At 43.4% G+C, this 17,831-nt stretch overlaps 1 protein-coding gene across 10 annotated transcripts in view; it reads left to right on the forward strand.

The window, feature by feature from the left end:
* Positions 1–17,831, forward strand: part of TEAD1 (TEA domain transcription factor 1) — a 274,281-nt gene that overhangs the window by 177,079 nt on the left and 79,371 nt on the right. For all 10 annotated transcript variants that reach the window (XM_070383945.1, XM_070383946.1, XM_070383947.1 and 7 more), the window contains one exon: positions 17,620–17,684. In XM_070383945.1, the coding sequence (XP_070240046.1) occupies positions 17,620–17,684 (65 nt within the window). The remainder of the gene's footprint in view (positions 1–17,619; positions 17,685–17,831) is intronic.

The following is a 17,831-nucleotide window of genomic DNA, read 5'->3' on the forward strand; positions in this document are numbered from 1 at the left end:
CTTTATTGCCCCCCGAACCTAGATATGATAGTGGGTGCCTCATGCATTTCTTGGAATTTTCGAGGAGGAGAGGTGCATGGGTACCATGAGCTGAGCCTTCTGCTGGACTGTGAGTTCCTCGAACTCTGGCTGTGTCCCTGTATATCCCAGTTGCGCAGCACAGTGCTTTTTCTGTCCTTCCTGTCCCTTCTCCCTCCCCGTCTTCCTGCCTCTTCAAAGAAAACATTGTCACCACCTCCTGTGTGCCATGATGTCACCTCTTCAGATATTTTTTTCTTTCAAGAGGGGGCTGAAATCAGCAGCAGTGCTATCATTAAGTAGCAGGCTCTCAGGACAATGCCAGGAGTTAGAGGCCGAGGGAGACTGTCAGAGCAGGATGTAGGCCGTGCTTTGAAGAAGCTCCTAATTTGTCAAAAAAAAAAAGGAAAGGGGAGCAAAAACTCACATAGGAAGAGCCTATGACAAGGGCTGTGCTAGAGTTTGCATGCAGGCTGCTGAGCTGAAGAGGCAGAATAAACTAACTGCCAGGGAGCTGGAGGAGTGCCTTTGGAACCACGTCTTAACAACTCAGAAAAAAGTGTTCAGCAGATTTGGGCAGGGCAGAAAGGCGAAGGCAAGTTATCTACACAAAGGGAGTAGCCCCAAATGGACAAGACCTCTCTGTGGAGAGAGGGAAAGGGAAAGGGCAAAAAGTGGATTTGTACGTGTAGCAATTTCTTTACAGGGAAAATATATTGCATATTACCTGAGTAATTAGAAGTTTAAAAGGGGAATAAAAATGGGTTAATTCTCCTGAATCTAAAGCTCAACCAAAAGAACTAATCTGTTTGGTTTGCTTGATGATCAGCTAAAATGAAAGCCCACTTCATAGGCCACTGCTTTCTCGTTAATGGCATTGTTGCCTTTGGCTACTCCTGGTTTTGAAAACAGTCAAACCCTGGGTAAATGACAGAGCGTGGCAACCACTGGAGGAAGCATCTCTGAACTTTTCTCAGACTATTCTTCAGTATGTTTCCTCTCCTTCTAGATATTCTGCCTTTTATTACAGTTGTGTGGCTTCTTGCCTAAATTCTTCCAAAATACTACAAATTCCTTTGGAGCAGAGAATATATATTGTTCTAGCATGTATCTCCTTCAGCACCTAGTGCAATGCCTTTTGTATAGAAAATGTTTAACAGATATTATTGAACAGGGAAGAGGGGCTGCACTGGGGGCAGATGATGAAGGCCTTGAAGGTGGTGTGCCTTTTATCTTGTATTGTAGGTGGTGAATGGACTTTTAAAATGGTATATATACAATTTAGTCCACTTCATGATTGGCTTAGTCCCCCTTCTAAGATTTTGTCTTCGTTAAGCACTTAGTGACAATCTTGTGAGAAGTTTAACTTATTATAGAGGCTATTTTCAGAGCAGTAGGTCTGATGTTAAGCATAATGAACTTGGAAGACAAAGCTGGCTTCAGATCCCAAGTCTACAACTCAACTAGTTTGGGAACTTGGGCAAGTTTCTTCTTTGAACCTCAGGTTTAAAAAAAAAAAAACCTCAGCATTTATAAACTGTTAATAAGGTGGGAATGAAGGTTAAATATATGCATATATGATTATGGTTTCCATATTATTTTTTAAAAGAATTAATAAATGCCTAGACATTTAGAATTCTTTTTCTTATGTTTTCTAAGCAGCAGGTAATCCCACGTGAGTGTCATTTTGATTTAATGCTTGCATAACTTACCTTTGTATAGCTACTGCTGTATAACTAATACTTGTGTTTTTACACTGAGAACTAAATTCTGGAAATCCAGTGGTGTGTATGCTGTTTATTATTCTTTTTTCCTTTAAAATAATTTTTATTAAATTATAGATGTACAATAGCTTCCTAACTCTGCATACCCACTAAAAATTTTCAAAGGAATAACATTATGTCTGTTCCACCAATATTCTGGCTAATAGCCTCCATAACCAGGGCTGCCTTGAAAATAGCCCTATCCAGATCCTCCTCCATACCCATGGTCAGTCAGTTCAGTCAGTTTAGTCGCTCAGTCGTGTCTGACTCTTTGTGACCCCGTGAACCGCAGCACACCAGGCCTCCCTGTCCATCACCAACTCCCGAAGTTCACCCAGACCCATGTCCACTGAGTTGGTGATGCCATCCAACCATCTCATCCTCTGTCATCCCCTTCTCCTCCCCACCCTCAATCTTTCCCAGCATCAGGATCTTTTCAAATGAGTCAACTCTTCGCATCAGGTGGCCAAAGTATTGGAGTTTCAGATTCAACACCAGTCCTTCCAATGAACACCCAGGGCTGATCTCCTTTAGAATGGACTGGTGGATCTCCTTGCAGTCCAAGGGACTCTCAAGAGTCTTCTCCAACACCACTGTTCAAAAGCATCAATTCTTCGGCACTCAGCTTTCTTTATAGTCCAACTCTCAGATCCATACATGACCACTGGAAAAACCATAGCCTTGACTAGACAGACCTTTGTTGGCAAAGTAATGTCTCTGCTTTTAAATATTCTGTCTAACTTTCCTTCCAAGGAGTAAGAGTCTTTTAATTTCATGGCTGTGATCACCCTCTGCGGTGATTTTGGAGACCAGAAAAATAAAGTCAGCCACTGTTTCCACTGTTTCCCCATCTATTTCCCATGAAGTGATGGGACTGGATGCCATGATCTTCGTTTTCTGAATGTTGAGCTTTAAGCCAACTTTTTCACTCTCCTCTTTCACTTTCATCAAGAGGCTCTTTAGTTCTTCTTCACTTTCTGCCATAAGGGTGGTGTCATCTGCATATCTGAGGTTATTGATATTTCTCCTGGCAGTCTTGATTCCATCTTGTGCTTCCTCGAGCCTAGCATTTCTCATGATGTACTCTGCATATAAGTTAAATAAGTAGGGTGACAATATACAGCCTTGATGTACTCCTTTTCCTATTTGGAACCAGTCTGTTGTTCCATGTCCAGTTTTAACTGTTGCTTCCTGACTTGTATAAATCCAGGATCACTTTCCATATCCGTCAGCTCCTCCTCTAAAGTCCCTTCTTGGTTCTGTACCAGAGTGTCCACCATCACCACTGTGAGAATATACAGAACTAAACTGACCTCCTAGGTGGAGACAAGCCCTCTATTACTTCTGCATGGTGACCACAGATGGCATGGCTGGGACATGCTCTTTAATACAGTGCCTGCAGCTGATTGATAGACATAATTTTACAATTTGCCATAAATTATAAGGATTTTGGCCACATATAGCTCTTGAAGTAAAAGTGAAAGTCACTCAGTCATGTCCAACTTTTTGTGACCTCATGGCCTATACAGTCCATGGAATTCTTCAGGCCAGAATACTGGAGTGGATGGCCTTTCTCTTCTCCAGGGGATCATCCCAACCCAGGGATTGAACCCAGATCCTCCCACATTGCGGGCGGATTCTCTACCAGCTGAGCCACAAGGGAAGCTTAAGAATCCTGGCGTGGGTAGCCTATCCCTTCTCTCATTTAGCCCTCAGTGAGGACCTAATTCCTACTGTTTTATTCATGGAAGAATCTATTCTAAATTAAAAGTTCATTGCAGCAATTAAGTGTGATAGTTTACATGATGTTCTCTTAATATTCAGCTTTCACCATTAAGGGCTTTTTTTACTTGCCTGGAGAATTCCATGAACAGCGGAGCCTGGTGGGCTACAGCCCATGGAGTCACAAAGAGTCGGACATGACTGAGCGACTAACACTTTTACTTGGAAACAAGTTTTATGGCCATATTATTGGACAATTTAAGGTAATGCAAAAATTTTGAGAACCTTTTCACTGTAGCATGGAAAAGATGTTAATTTTTTTTAATTAATTAATTTATTTTAGTTGGAGGGTAATTACAGTGTTGTGGTGGTTTTTGCCATACATCAACATGTATCAGCCATGGTTGCATATGTGTCCCCCACTCCTGAACCCCCCTCTCACCTCCCTCCTCACCCCATCCCCTGGGTGGTCCCAGAACATCAGCTTTGAGTGCCCTGCTTGAACTTGCACTGGTCATCTATTTTGCATATGGTAATATACATGTTTCAGTGCTAGTCTCTCAAATCATCTCACGCTCGCCTTCTCTAGCGTAGTCCAAAAGTCTGTTCTTTACAAAAGATGCTAATTTCAACAACATTGAAAATAGACACACTGTAGGTTTATACGAGACATCATGTAGTAAGGTGTCTTAGACAGAAACTGTCTATATCAGTTCAAATAATGAAAAAGAGATCCAGAGAAATGAAGCAAGTTTTCCTTGCTCACACAGCTAGGAAGTACAGGTTCAAATTTCCCAGAAAAGATCTAGGCAATCATACATCTGAGTCCAAAAAAAAGAAAAGAAAAAAATTCTACAGTATGGCTGCGATTAAAGATTCTCCATTAAAGACCTACAGTTTTTAGCACTTCAGATGTGTGGATTTCACACATCTCTGAGGCCAAATAATTAATAAATAAACAGAGTGTTCTTACCAAAGTTTTTCATTAACATGACTCTCCTGGGTTAATGTTGAGATTACCTTTTTTTAAATTTTTGGACCAGATCCATATTACTGTGGCACATGGAGGTCATCAGGGGAGGGAGGGGTAAGGAGGAAAAGAGCATGTGTTGGTCACTCTTGTGCCAAGGCAAGAGAGCACAGCGAGACTCTGGAGAGTTGTGCCGTGTCTCACTAAAAAGGTCACAGCTGTTAAAGGGCTACAGATTTCAGCTGATATCGGCAATGCTGCTATCGAAGTTAGGTACCCTTTTTCTAGATCATTTTCTTCCTAACTATCTTCATATGGAAGAGAAGAGCTCATTCATTCTTTTTTTTTTTAATTGAACACATTCATTGATCACCTACTTATGTGCATACTAAGTCACTTCAGTCGTGTCCAACTCTTTGCGACCCTATAGACGGTAGCCCACCAGGCTCCTCAGTCCATGGGGTTTCTCCGGGCAAGAATACTGGGGTGGGTTGCCATTTCCTTCTCCAGGAGATCTTCCTAACTCAGGGATCAGACCCACATCTCTTACGTCTCCTGCATTGGCGGGCAGATTCTTTACCACTAGCACCACCTGGGAAGCCCATTCATTTTCTTTTTTAACTGAAAACATTTATTGATCATGTACTTAATAGGTGTTAGATCTGGAGTCAGAACCAGAAGGGTTCTGTTCATGGAGCAGTCACTGTCCTAAGAGGGGACTGGATCATCCTTTAGGTAAGTAAGGGCGGTGCAGCAGTAGCAGCAGGGCTATGTGCTCAGAACGTGAGTACATGAAAGAGAAACGAGTAACTCAGTTTGGAAACCTCCCAGAAGACTTAAAGGAGGAAATGCTTCAGTTAGGGTTTGCAGGGCTGAATAGGAGTTTTACAGGCAAAGAAGAAGAAAAGAACATATCAAGACAGATGTTTGCACAAAAGCATGGCGATAGCTGTGCTCTTTGAAGCTACTATAACAGTACAGGAATGGGCTGTTAGCCTTAGGTGACAAGCTAAGGAGTGTGTGACTTTCTTTTAGTGGATGGGGACGTACTTTTCAGGAGCTTATGATCTTTTACTCACGAAACTCTTAGTAGAGCCAGGATATGGACAGTGCCCTGACCCATGCAGAAGTCGAGCACTTTGGACCCAGGTAATGTGGGGAATCTGTGCTACTTCCCAGTCAGAGTCAAGCCATCGCCCTCCTCATATATACTGGACAGTTTGTTTTTAACTCACAGAGTCTTTGTTTGTAGTTTGCTTTATAATATTGTGGTCTTTCACAACCACTGGTCTGTGAGGTGAGCTCCAGGTGCCTGGCTCCCTGGCTCACTCCTCTTCACACACTCCAAGCATAGTGCATATTTCAGGCCTTACATGGACTTTCGTGGAGGAGACACTCTTTGAGCTGGACCTGGAAGGCTTTTGACTGGTGCTCTTAAGGTATCTTGTACCTGTGAGCAAAACCTCTGAATGGCAGTTTGGTTCAGGGAACTGAAAGTTAGGTGTCCTTTTTGATGATGATAAAATGGGTTAGAGTGATGATCGTGTGTCATAAAAAAGTAGTTAGGGCCAGATGATGGGACCACACTGAGGAGTTTGACCTTTAGACTATAGTCAGAAGTCTTGAAGCAGTGGAGGGGCTAAACCAGAGCCGAGTTTCAAGTAGCCGTGTGTAGGATTGGTTAGAAAGAACAACCAGAGGCATAAAGTATGAAGGCTTGGTGAATTATTCCTTAGAGGGTTAAAAAAGTGATTATATAGCATCTCTTTTTTGCTTCATAAAGAATGAGCCATTAAAAAATCTGTATGCATCTATATATTTATTTTTTCCTTCTAGAAATAAATAACAAAAAGAATTTCCCTCCTACATTGCTGCTGCTACTGCTGCTAAGTCGCTTCAGTCGTGTCCGACTCTGTGCGACCCCATAGACGGCAGCCCATTAGGCTCCCCCGTCCCTGGGATTCTCCAGGCAAGAATACTGGAGTGGGTTGCCATTTTCTTCTCCAATGCATGAAAGTAAAAAGTGAAAGTGAAGTCGCTCAGTCATGTCCGACTCTTAGCAACCCCATGGACTGCAGCCTACCAGGTTCCTCCGTCCATGGATTTTCCAGGCAAGAGCACTGGAGTGGGGTGCCATTGCCTTCTCCACCCTTCTATGTTAGGGATTGTTAACCTTCAGTCCGTAACATTAGTCAATTTTACTTGCTGTCTCTCTTTGACCCTTGTTGTCTAATGCAGAGGTGTGGTTTGTTAGCTCTCCTGCTCAGATGAAGGAGAACGCAGTGTTTTATGGGGCCATCACTTGATAATGTTATCAGCTGCCATTGACTGATAGGAACTTGGAGAAGATGGGACCTGAGTTACTCACAGACGTTTTGAAGGGATTCAGGGAATAAGCTCTGACCAACCAGGGTTAACACAGCCTTCATCTGTGTATTCTTCCTTCTAAAGCTGTCCCTTGTAAGCCTCTGGGTGAGTGCAGACAAGGTGTATTTTATTTTAGGAACTTGCTGGTGTTCACCTCCTGAAGGCCATCAGTTCATTTTGTAAACCTTTAGATCAGGAACATGCAGTACCAGCCCCTAACAACCCAGAATGGGGTACCTGGCTCATTCTGGTGATTTTCCATGTTGGTTGGTGCTGATGTTTGGTCAGTGATTTATACTAGGGATTAACTGAGACACTGGTGTCTAAACTTCCTCATTTGCAACACTCTGGGACAATTGTGAATGCTCTTTTTCATGAGCCTTCCTTCACCCCCAAGCTCAGCCTTGTACCCCTCTCCCACTCTGGTTCTCCGTCCCTCTCATTCACTTACTCATTCCATCACCATATGCTTTCTGAGGACCCATTGAGTTTTGGCACTAGGGGTACAGTGGTGAGTGAAAACACAGGGTCTGTGCTCCTTTGGAAATTCGTGTCTTCAATGGGGGAGACAGGTGTTCATCATACAGTCTTTCAGATAAATGGAACATGCCATGAGTGAGAGGCATGGAGAGGGGTAGGTGAGTCTGTTCTCATGGATGAGTGTCCTTCACCGATGTAAGCTCCCTGAAGGCAGAGACGACATCTCTTTACACCCAGAACCCTAGTATGTTCTTGAACCCTGTAGGTGACTAGTAGGTGACTGGCCAGCTTTGGTAGACCTCCTTTCTTTCCCAATGTTGATGGGACGATGCAGCAGCGTGGAGGAAATGTTAATTATTAACTCTTCACAGGTTAGTGAATAAAAATGGTCTACGGCCTCCTCTGGCAGTATCCATAGATACAGACTCCCAGGTTTTTAGCAGGATAGGGTCACTAACCATGTTCTGTAGACCTCTCCCTCACTGCTGACACTGGTTCCTGCAGTGTACTCTACATTTGTGCTTTTTGGTTGTTGGCTTTAATGTGCTAAGATTCTTTTTCCTTTAATATGAGCCTCAGGTCACACAGAGGGGTCCATGGCCGGAAAGTATTTTAACACTATCTCATGGAATCTTGCCTAAGAATTTATTGTTCAGTTGCTCAGTCATGTCTAACTCTTTGCAACCCCATGAATGGCAACACGCCAGGCTTCCCTGTCCTTCACCATTTCCCGGAGCTTGCTCAAACTCAGGTCCATTGAGTCGGTGATGCCATCCAACCATCTCATCCTCTGTCATCCCCTTCTCCTCCTGCCCTCAATCTTTCCCAGCATCAGGGTCTTTTCAAATAAGTCAGTTCTTTGCATCAGGTGGCCAAAGTATTGGAGCTTCAGCTTCAGCACCAGTCCTTCCAATGAATCTTCAGGATTGATTTCCTTTAGGATTGACTAGTTTGATCTCCTTGCAGTCCAAGGGACTCTCAAGAGTCTTCTCCAACACCACAGTTCAAAAACATCAATTCTTTGGCATTTAGTCTTCTTTATGGTTCAACTCTCACATCCATACATAACTACTGGAAAAACCGTAGCTTTGACCATACGGACATTTGTCAGCAAGTAATATCTCTGCTTTTTAATACACTGTCTAGGTTTGTCATAGCTTTTCTTCCAAGGAGCAAGCATCTTTTAATTTCGTGGCTGCAGTCACCATCTGCAGTGCTTTTGGAGCCCAAAATAAAGTTTCTCACTGTTTCCATTATTTCCCCATCTATTTGCCATGAAGCAATGGGACCGGATGCCATGATCTTAGTTACCTGAATGTTGAGTTTCAAGCCAGTTTTTTCACTTTCCTCTTTCACCTTCCTCAAGAGGCTCTTTAGTTCCTCCTCGCTTTCAGCCATAAGGGTGGTGGTCTCTGCATATCTGAGGTTGTTAGATATTGCTAACAGTATTGCTAGAGGTTGCTATTTCTCCCAGCAATCTTGATTCCAGCTTGTGCTTTGTGAAAGTGAAAGACGCTCATTCGTGTCCAACTGTTTGCGACCCCATGGACTATACAGTACATGGAATTCTCCACGGCATGTAGTCCAGCATTTTGCATGATGTACTGTGCATATAAGTTTAAAAAGCAGGGTGAGAATATACAGTGTTGATGTACTCCTTTCCCAATTTGGAACCAGTCTGTTGTTCCATGTACAGTTCTAACTGTTGTTTCCTGACCTGCATACAGGTTTCTTATGAGGCAGGTCAGGTGGTCTGATATTCTCATCTCTTTAAGAATTTTCCACAGTTTATTGTGATCCACACGATCAAAGGCTTTAGCGTAGTCAATGAAGCAGAGTAGATGTTTTTCTGGAATTCTCTTGCTTTTTCTATGATCCAGTCATAGAAATTGTCTATGACTTTGTCTAGACATATTGTCTACAATTGTCTAGACAATTGTCTATGATCAAATTGTCAGTTTGATCTCTGGTTCCTCTCCCTTTCTAAATCCAGCTTGAACATCTGGAAGTTCTCAGTTGACATACTATTGAAGCCTGGCTTAGAGAATTTTGAGCATTACTTTGCTGACATGTGAAATGAGTGCAATTGTGTGGTATTTTGAACATTCTTTGGCATTGCCCTTGTTTGGGACTAGAATGAAAACTGACGTTTTCCAGTCCTGTGGCCATTGCTGAATTTTCCAAATTTGCTGACATATTGAGTGCAGCACTTTCACAGCATCATCTTTTAGTATTTCAAATAGCTTAGCTGGAATTTCATCACCTCCACTAGTTTTGTTCTCAGTGATGCTTCCTAAGGCCCACTTGACTTCGCGCTCCAAAATATCTGGCTCTAGTTGAGTGATCACACCATCATGGTTATCTGAGTCATTAAGATCTTTTTTATATAGTTCTTCTGTGTTTTCTTGCCACCTCTTCTTAATATATTTTGCTTCTATTGGGTCCATACTGCTTCTGTCCTTTATTATGCCCATCTTTGCATGAAATGTTCCTTGGTATCTCCAATTTTCTTGACGAGATCTCTAGTCTTTCCCATTCAGTTGTTTTCCTCTGTTTCTTTGCATTGTTCAGTTAGAAAGGCTTTCTTATCTCTCCTGGCCCAAGATAGTCCTTTGTCAATCGTTGCCTCATTGGGCATTTCTGCCTTGCGGTGTCATCACTTTGTAGAAGGCATCTTTCTTTGCTTCTTCCCACTAGGTCATCTTTTTCTACTTTCTGCTGATGATTCTGGAGAAGGCAATGGCACCCCACTCCAGTACTCCTGCCTGGAAAACCCCATGGATGGAGGAGCCTGGTAGGCTGCAGTCAGTGGGGTCGCTGAGGGTCAGACACGACTGAGTGACTTCACTTTCACTTTCATGCATTGGAGAAGGAAATGGCAACCCACTCCAGTGTTCTTGCCAGGAGAATCCCAGGGACAGGGCATCCTGGTGGGCTGCCGTCTACACGGCTGCACAGAGTTGGACACGACTGAAGTGACTCAGCAGCAGCTGATCATTTGGTGTCATTTGCCTCTTATGCTCCTAATGACAATCCATTCCATAAATATTGAGCTGCCTGGGATGGGGAGGCAGAAGAAAAGATGAATGCCAGTGGGTTTGTTTGTTTGTTTTTGGTGCTTTCGGCTTATGGGATCTTAGTTCCCTGAGCAGGCGTCAAACCTGGGCCCTTGGCCATGAGGGTGGGGAGTCCTAACCACTGTGCCACTGGGGAATTCCCTCATCTTGTTCTGAGTGACTTTATGATCTGGTTGGAGCCATGGCATGTGCCAAAATGATTGAATAGAGGGCAGGGGGAAACAAATGAACCAGCAGCAAAGAGACCGGGGTCAAGGGCAGTGGATGTTTAGGGAAAGGGGCAGCCACTTGCAGCTGGAAGACTGATGAAGGACAAGGCATTTGAGATGTAGGCAGAATCCTCACATATTGTAATGGACAAGGAGATGCAGGCTGTGAAAGCAATTGTGTAGTCAGGTACAGAGCTCAGGCATCTCGGGCTGTTAACGAGAAGCAGTCTTACAGTGCCCTTGGGCCAAGTTAGGGTTTATGAGGGGGTGTGGAAGATGTGATGGCTACAACCATAGCACCGGTGCCTGTGTGAAACAGCTTTGGTATAGCAATCAGAAGCTTGAGTGTTCTTTCTGATTCTCATTCTTTCAACATGGGAAAAAGTGTAGGGTTTCCTCCCTTGTCCTCCCAGCAAAGAGTGGGCCATATGGTACCCTAGTGCAAGCCTCTTCCCCAGACCAGGATATGTGTTTGCCTTCAGACTGGCCGCAACCAGGAAAGAGGAGGTTCCATTTATTGCTTCTTTCTTTGTGGCTCCCTGACTCCATTCAATTACAAAGTGGCTCTTACACTGTTAAAGCCGAGTGTCTCTGGGCTACAATTTCTAGCCACAGACCCTGCATTTGCTGTGCCTCAAACATGACCTTGAGGCCACATCCCATTACACCCAAGCCCACAACAACGTTAACCAGCTTTCTCCCTGGGTAAGACGAGCACAGCACAAACTCCATGCCTTTTTGCTGGCATCTCTGCCTCTCTTGCCCCTTTAGCACAAAATTTCACGGCAATCTGGGAGGCTGGAGAAGCCAATGATGGCCTCACTTTCAACTGTGTTATATTATTTAGGAGAAAGGAAAAAGGAAATAAAAACTAGATCGCTGCGCCTGGTGAGTATCACAGTATAAAGCGACAGGTCAGGGTGTATTTGTTTTTGCTGCTGCCTCTTGCCTGTGGGAAAAGCAAGGGCGGCTGCAGCTGCAGCATCTCAGATTTAAAGCTGTGATACAGTGTGCATTTTTCTAAAGGGCACTGTGCGCTACAGAGGAGCTGTAGTACAGTGACACCTAGTGGTGAAGTGTGACATTGCCACTCAGCTCTATAAGCTATTACAGGTGTTTACAGAGAAAGGTCCATCTAGTCAAGGCTATGGTTTTTCCAGTGGTCATGTATGGATGTGAGAGTTGGACTGTGAAGAAAGCTGAGCCCCAAAGAATTGATGCTTTTGAACTGTGGTGCTGGAGAAGACTCTTGAGAGTCCCTTGGACTGCAAGGAGATCCAACCAGTCCATTCTGAAGGAGATCAGCCCTGGGATTTCTTTGGAAGGAATGATGATGCTAAGGCTGAAACTCCAGTACTTTGGCCACCTCATGCGAAGAGTTGACTCACTGGAAAAGACCCTGATGCTGGGAGGGATTGGGGGCAAGAGGGGAAGGGGACGACAGAGGATGAAATGGCTGGATGGCATCACCGACTTGATGGACATGAGTTTGGGTGAACTCTGGGAGTTGGTAATGGACAGGGAGGCCTGGCGTGCTGCGATTCACGGGGTCACAGAGTTGGACACGACTGAGCGACTGAACTGAACTGAACAGAGAAGAAGGGCTTCCCTGGCGAATCACCGGTAAAGAATCTGCCTGCATTGCAGGAAAGCTGGGAAGATCCCCTGAAGGAGGGCATGGCAACCTACCCTAGTACTCTTGCTTAGAGAATCCCGTGGACAGAGGAGCCTGGCAGGCTGCTGTCCATTGTGTACAGGGTTGGACATGACTGAAGTGAGTAAGCAGCCACAGCATCAAGAAGAATGAAGGAAATTAGTTGTGGATACCATGAAGGTATAATCTAGAGATTTCTGGGCTCAGAAAGATAGAGTGTGCAGTGGTCAAGGGGGGCTTGAAGATCAGCATGCCTGGTTTTTAAGCTGCAGTTTCCTCTGTATATTTTTTTAATGCTGCTTCCTTTGTCTAAAAGGATCTTCACCCTACCCCCTCCATTCTGCCTGTCAAAATCAGGCTTATCACTCTAGTTAATGATAATGCACACTGAAGGATGTAGGGAGGTGATCATGCCTGCCGTTTATTTTGAAACACAGCAACAACAGAAAACAGCAAGTTAGCTCAGTGGATGGATAGAAGAATGGACAGGTGGAGTGACATGTTATAAAGCAAATGTAGAAAAAGTGAATGGTAGGGTCTGAGTCATGGGTGTATATAGTGTTCACTGTGAAACTGTCTCTGTGGAAGACTTCTGTATGTTGGAAATTTTTCATAATAAAACGTTGGAGGAAAGGGCTTCCCTGGTGGCTCAGACAGTAAGGAATCTGCCTGTAATGCAGAAGACCAGGGTTTGATCCCTGGGTCAGGACGATCTCCTGGAGAAGGGAATGGCTTACCCACTCCAGTATTCTTGCCTGGATACTTCCATGGACAGAGGTGCCTGGGGGGTTATACAGTCAGTGGGGTGCTGGAGAAAGTATAATCTGTCTTTAAAAGCTAGTTTCTCTTCCAGAACTTTGGGAAAGGCTTTCTAGATTGATGGAATTGTTTATGACTGGTGACCCACATGTGTTGCTAAGAGCCACTGTCAGTGGCTGGCTGACTGGTTGAGCTGATCTCCGCGATCTTAGCGATCTTGTTTTGGACAGTGAACTCCTTATGAACAGCAGACTAGGCTGTCTTTAAATATTGGATACATCAGACAGGCACCATGTAAGACACAAAGGAGAGATGGTTCCCACATGACTGGAGGAAGAGTTTAGGAATATCATGATACAAGTTAACTTGGTTGAAAGTCAGTTTTGTCATGTAAGGTTTATGGGACCAGCACCACCGTGTGCATATACATGCTTGTGTTCGGTTGGGTCCGGCTCTTTGTGACCCCAGGGACTGTAGCCCACCAGGCTCCTCTTCCTGTGGAATTTTCCAGGCAAGAACGCTGGAGTGAGTTGCCACGTCCTACTCCATGGTTGTGTGTATACGTGAGTGTTTTTTTGGAAGTGAGAGGAAAATGAGGGTTAACATTTCTAATATCCTGCATTCTTCCCGGCTGTGAAACAAGACTGCTGTGTGGACCAGAGTCCCACCACCAGTTACATCAGTGATGTTTTGTGTCTCTGGGTTTCCTGTCCTTGGTTGGAGCATTCTGCACCTCAGTTGTTGTCGTGTGTGTGTGCTCAGTGTCTCGCTCTTTGGGACCCCATCGTGGGCCACAGCTCATGGAATTTTCCAAGCAAGAATACTGGAGCAGGGTGCAATTTCCTACTCCTGGGCATCTTCCTGACTGAGGTAGATCGAGGGTTCGAACCTGTTTCTCTTGGGTCTGCTGCATCGCATGCACATTTTTCCCCACTGCACCACCTGGGAATCCCTTCTGTACCTTAGTACCGTGAGTCAAATCTAGGGCTTTGAACTGTATGGATCCACACCATTTGGAGGGTCATGCTCTGGAAATACAAATAGGGCTCAGAATGTCCTATGAAGGTTGCTAACAAGAATTCATTCAGAACCAGGCACCTGGAAAGAGACTCCAAAACCATTTGGAATGACATACTTGTTCCCTTAAAGAGTAAGCATATTATAATTCTGGGAAGATTTAGAATATAAAATTTTTAATATAATCAATACCATAGTGTTTATATTTTTATCTTAAGGATTTGTGAATATGAGTTCTTCAGTATGCGTATTTAAAATAGTTTGGCTCATATAACAGGTTAGTCTGTATTTCCAAATTAAAATGTGCAATGAAGTAATTGACTTAGACTTGATTTTGGGGAAGGGTTGAAGTCTTAACTAAATTTGTAAGCAATGTTGGCACACTCAAGAGAATTTATTAGGTTTCTAAGAGTTGTTTAAGGGAAGGTTTTGTAAGTTAAAGAGTTCTAATATTTAAAAAAATTAAATTAACTATAGATTAGGTACATAGTTTAAATGTTTGAAGGAGTTTAACTAGGTTTGTAAAATGGACCAAATATTAAACCAGTGGCCCTTTGAAAGTGGTTATAAAAATTATAGGATATGTAAGTCGAATTGAAAACATAAAGAAAAACTAGGGCATTAAAAAAAAAATAAACAGATGAAATAAACATTTTAAAGCCAAGTAAACCTGACTAATGTTTATCTGCACAAAACCACCCTTAGAATCATTTTTTAAAAAAACAACACATAAAATAAAGTGACTGACGTTACGCTTTGAGTTCACGGTAGATGTTTGGTATTAGTGGAATTTGAATTTATAATTTGAATCAGCAATATTCCTTTTGATGAGGCAAGAAGAAACACACAGCAACCTCAAGTTAATTACTCTTCTTGGCTTGAAGCATGGTTTGAAAGAACATAGAATTTGAAAGGAGATCTCGCTCATGTAAAGAACGGGGACGTGAGAGTCACAACAGACTTTGCACGATACGACGTAGCGTCATGCTCAGCACGTAGTAGGTGCTCACTGAGGGCCTCTTGTAGAAGTAGTGATTTTTAGAAGCACTTTAATCAAAGTATAAGTTGACATTGTTTATGCCACTGCATCAACCACAGGGTGTACAGTCAAGTGTGGCTTCCAGGGGGCTGATCTCATTCATTCAACCAAATGCCATAAGAAATTAAAAACTGGAGATATAAGTTATAGGCCACTTGGATCAAGCTATTCTGTCTGCTTTCAGAGAAAAATAAGCAAGTCTGGGGCCAGGAGGCGTTTTTGCCATCTGGACAAGGTTCAGATGAAATTTCATGTAATTCAGAGCCCTAGATTTATTTCATCCCAGCCACTCAGCCCTGAACAGGGTGCACGGTGAGGCCCCAAGCTGGAGGATGCTTGGCCCCTCTGCAGACATTGTCATTTAGGTCTGACTTCTGGTAATTAGGCACTCCTAGCTGGGCTCTGCTGTCAGCCAGCCTTTGACACAAATTGCAAAATCTGTACAACCATCTGAGAGATGGAGAAGTAGACCCAATGACACTACAGGGGATATTGGTAGTTCTCAAAAGTTGAAAGAGAATGCTTTGAGAAGCAATCCTCAGAACTGAATTTAGAGGTCCTTTTCCTGTGGTTAAAGAGTAAGTTCAGTCAGTCACAGAATCAGGATTGACGACTTGAAGGTGGAAACGATAGGCTTTATCTAACAAAATGAACTGCAGTAGAAATAAATGTAATGTTTTGTATTTGGATCTGAAAATCCCAACTATGCACGAAAAAACTAGGAACAGAGGTAGGGATATATCTGAGAAGTAGCTCATATGAAAAAGACCTTGGAATTAATTGACTTCAGTTGACAGTTTATTGTAATCCCCCCAAATCTAGGGCGGTGCTGGGCTACATCAACAAAGATGGGTATTTAGGACCAGGCAGGTGACTATAGTTCTGGGCTCCAGGCTATGAAAGGAAATGACAAAGGATGGTCACAGGATGGAGGTGGGAGTGTTCCAAAGTTTGCCACAGATAACAAAAGAACAGGAAAGGTTTAGCTTGGATAAAGCGCTGCTGGAGGACCTTAAAGCTGTCAGAAGTTTCTGTGCATTAGGAACTAACCTTCTTCTTGTTAAGAGATACAAAAGAATCTGGGGGGTGAAATTTACACAAAACCTCAAATAAGGAGGGTCTTTTTATCTTTCTATATGTTTTAAGGCAGAATGGGCTTTTTCCTTCATTCTGTAAGGACTCAGACTTTTAGAGGTGAGAAAGAGTGGCTCAGAAGTACTTTGCAGCCCCAAGATTCCACAATTCCTTTGCCTTCCAGCAGTGACTGTGTTCTGCACACTCCTAACACAGGCAGGTGGAGAACAGAGCCATCATTACAGGAATGTTCTAGGCAGCAATGGGAGAGGTTTTCTGAATTATTAGGGAAGATTCTCATCAAGACCCTCTCACCAGAGCCTTCAGTTCTTTTCTCTGCTGGGGAGTTCTGAGGAATGCAGTTCTTCCCTTTCACCAGAGGCTGTGTTAGTGTCTCATTTTTTCTTTCTGTGCGCCCAGCAGTGTACCATGTGCTGGGGAGACCTTGGGGGCAAGACCAAAGCTCTTGCTGTCTTCAGCTGTGCAGTATGTGGAGAGTGAGACGGTACACATAAATCAGACCACTAGCTATACTGTTAGGCTTAAAGTGACAGTCTGGACCCATGTGTCCTGTATAAGTGCATTTTTATTTCATGTAGTATTAGTAATGCATTTCCCCACTTGGCTTTGGGGATTTATTTTCCCATTTATATTATAGTTCAGGTCATCTGTTTGAGATTTCTCGTGTCTTGGTGCAGTAGGGACAAGAGACATTTGTTTATACTTTAAGGCACTTTCCCCCCAAAGTTTTGAAGGATGGAAAAGATTGAGTCATTTTTTTCCTTCCCACTGACAGTTTTGTGTATAGTTTATTACTGATTCAGTGACTACCTTTGGGGGCTATCTGCCTGCATACTGTAACTTCTTTCCCTTGTGTTTCTGTGGTCACAGCAGTTCATCCTCTCATGGCTATAATAACACTGCTACCACTGCTGCTGCTAAGTCGCTTCAGTCGTGTCCGACTCTGTGCAACCCCATAGACGGCAGCCCACCAGTCTCCCCTGTCCCTGGGATTCTCCAAGCAAGAACACTGGAGTGGGTTGCCATTTCCTTCTCCAATATAATGACACTAACTGGAGTTAACAATGAGTAGAAACCTGGGTGAGAAGAAATGGATATGAACAATAAAACCAGAATGGAAGCCCGTCTGTGTACTTCCACACTAAAACTTGAATTTGTTTATACAAGTGACCATCCATTTAGGGACAAGCATGCAAACAAACAAAAGGCACATTTTAATTGCTGACTGTAGTTCATGATTAAATTCCCTTCTTCCTAATTTCCCTTAGTAAATATTTTCTGCAAAAATTATACTTTTAATTTTTCTAACATTAATAAACTTACAGATACAACTTAAAAATTCTTGATTCTGAATTCTAGTCTTAGCATTCAGAGGCTTTTTACACCTCACCCCTGTCCCACTCACACACCAAAGTAACCCACTTTATTGTAAATTCTTTTTTCTTTCAGGTAGGAATGAATTGATAGCCAGATACATCAAACTCAGGACAGGGAAGACGAGGACCAGAAAACAGGTAAAATAACCGACCTGGAAACTATGCATGTCAGCGAATGGCCCACGGAGGCATTTTGGCTGCAGTGGCTGTCTGTGCTTTGGCTCCTAGGAGCCCCCAACCGGAGTTCCCTGTAAGGACGTCAGTGTTGTAGGTGTTTGAAATTGG

The sequence above is a fragment of the Bos mutus genome, chromosome 15, assembly GCF_027580195.1.
Source record: "Bos mutus isolate GX-2022 chromosome 15, NWIPB_WYAK_1.1, whole genome shotgun sequence".
Classification (NCBI taxonomy): Eukaryota; Metazoa; Chordata; class Mammalia; order Artiodactyla; family Bovidae; genus Bos; species Bos mutus.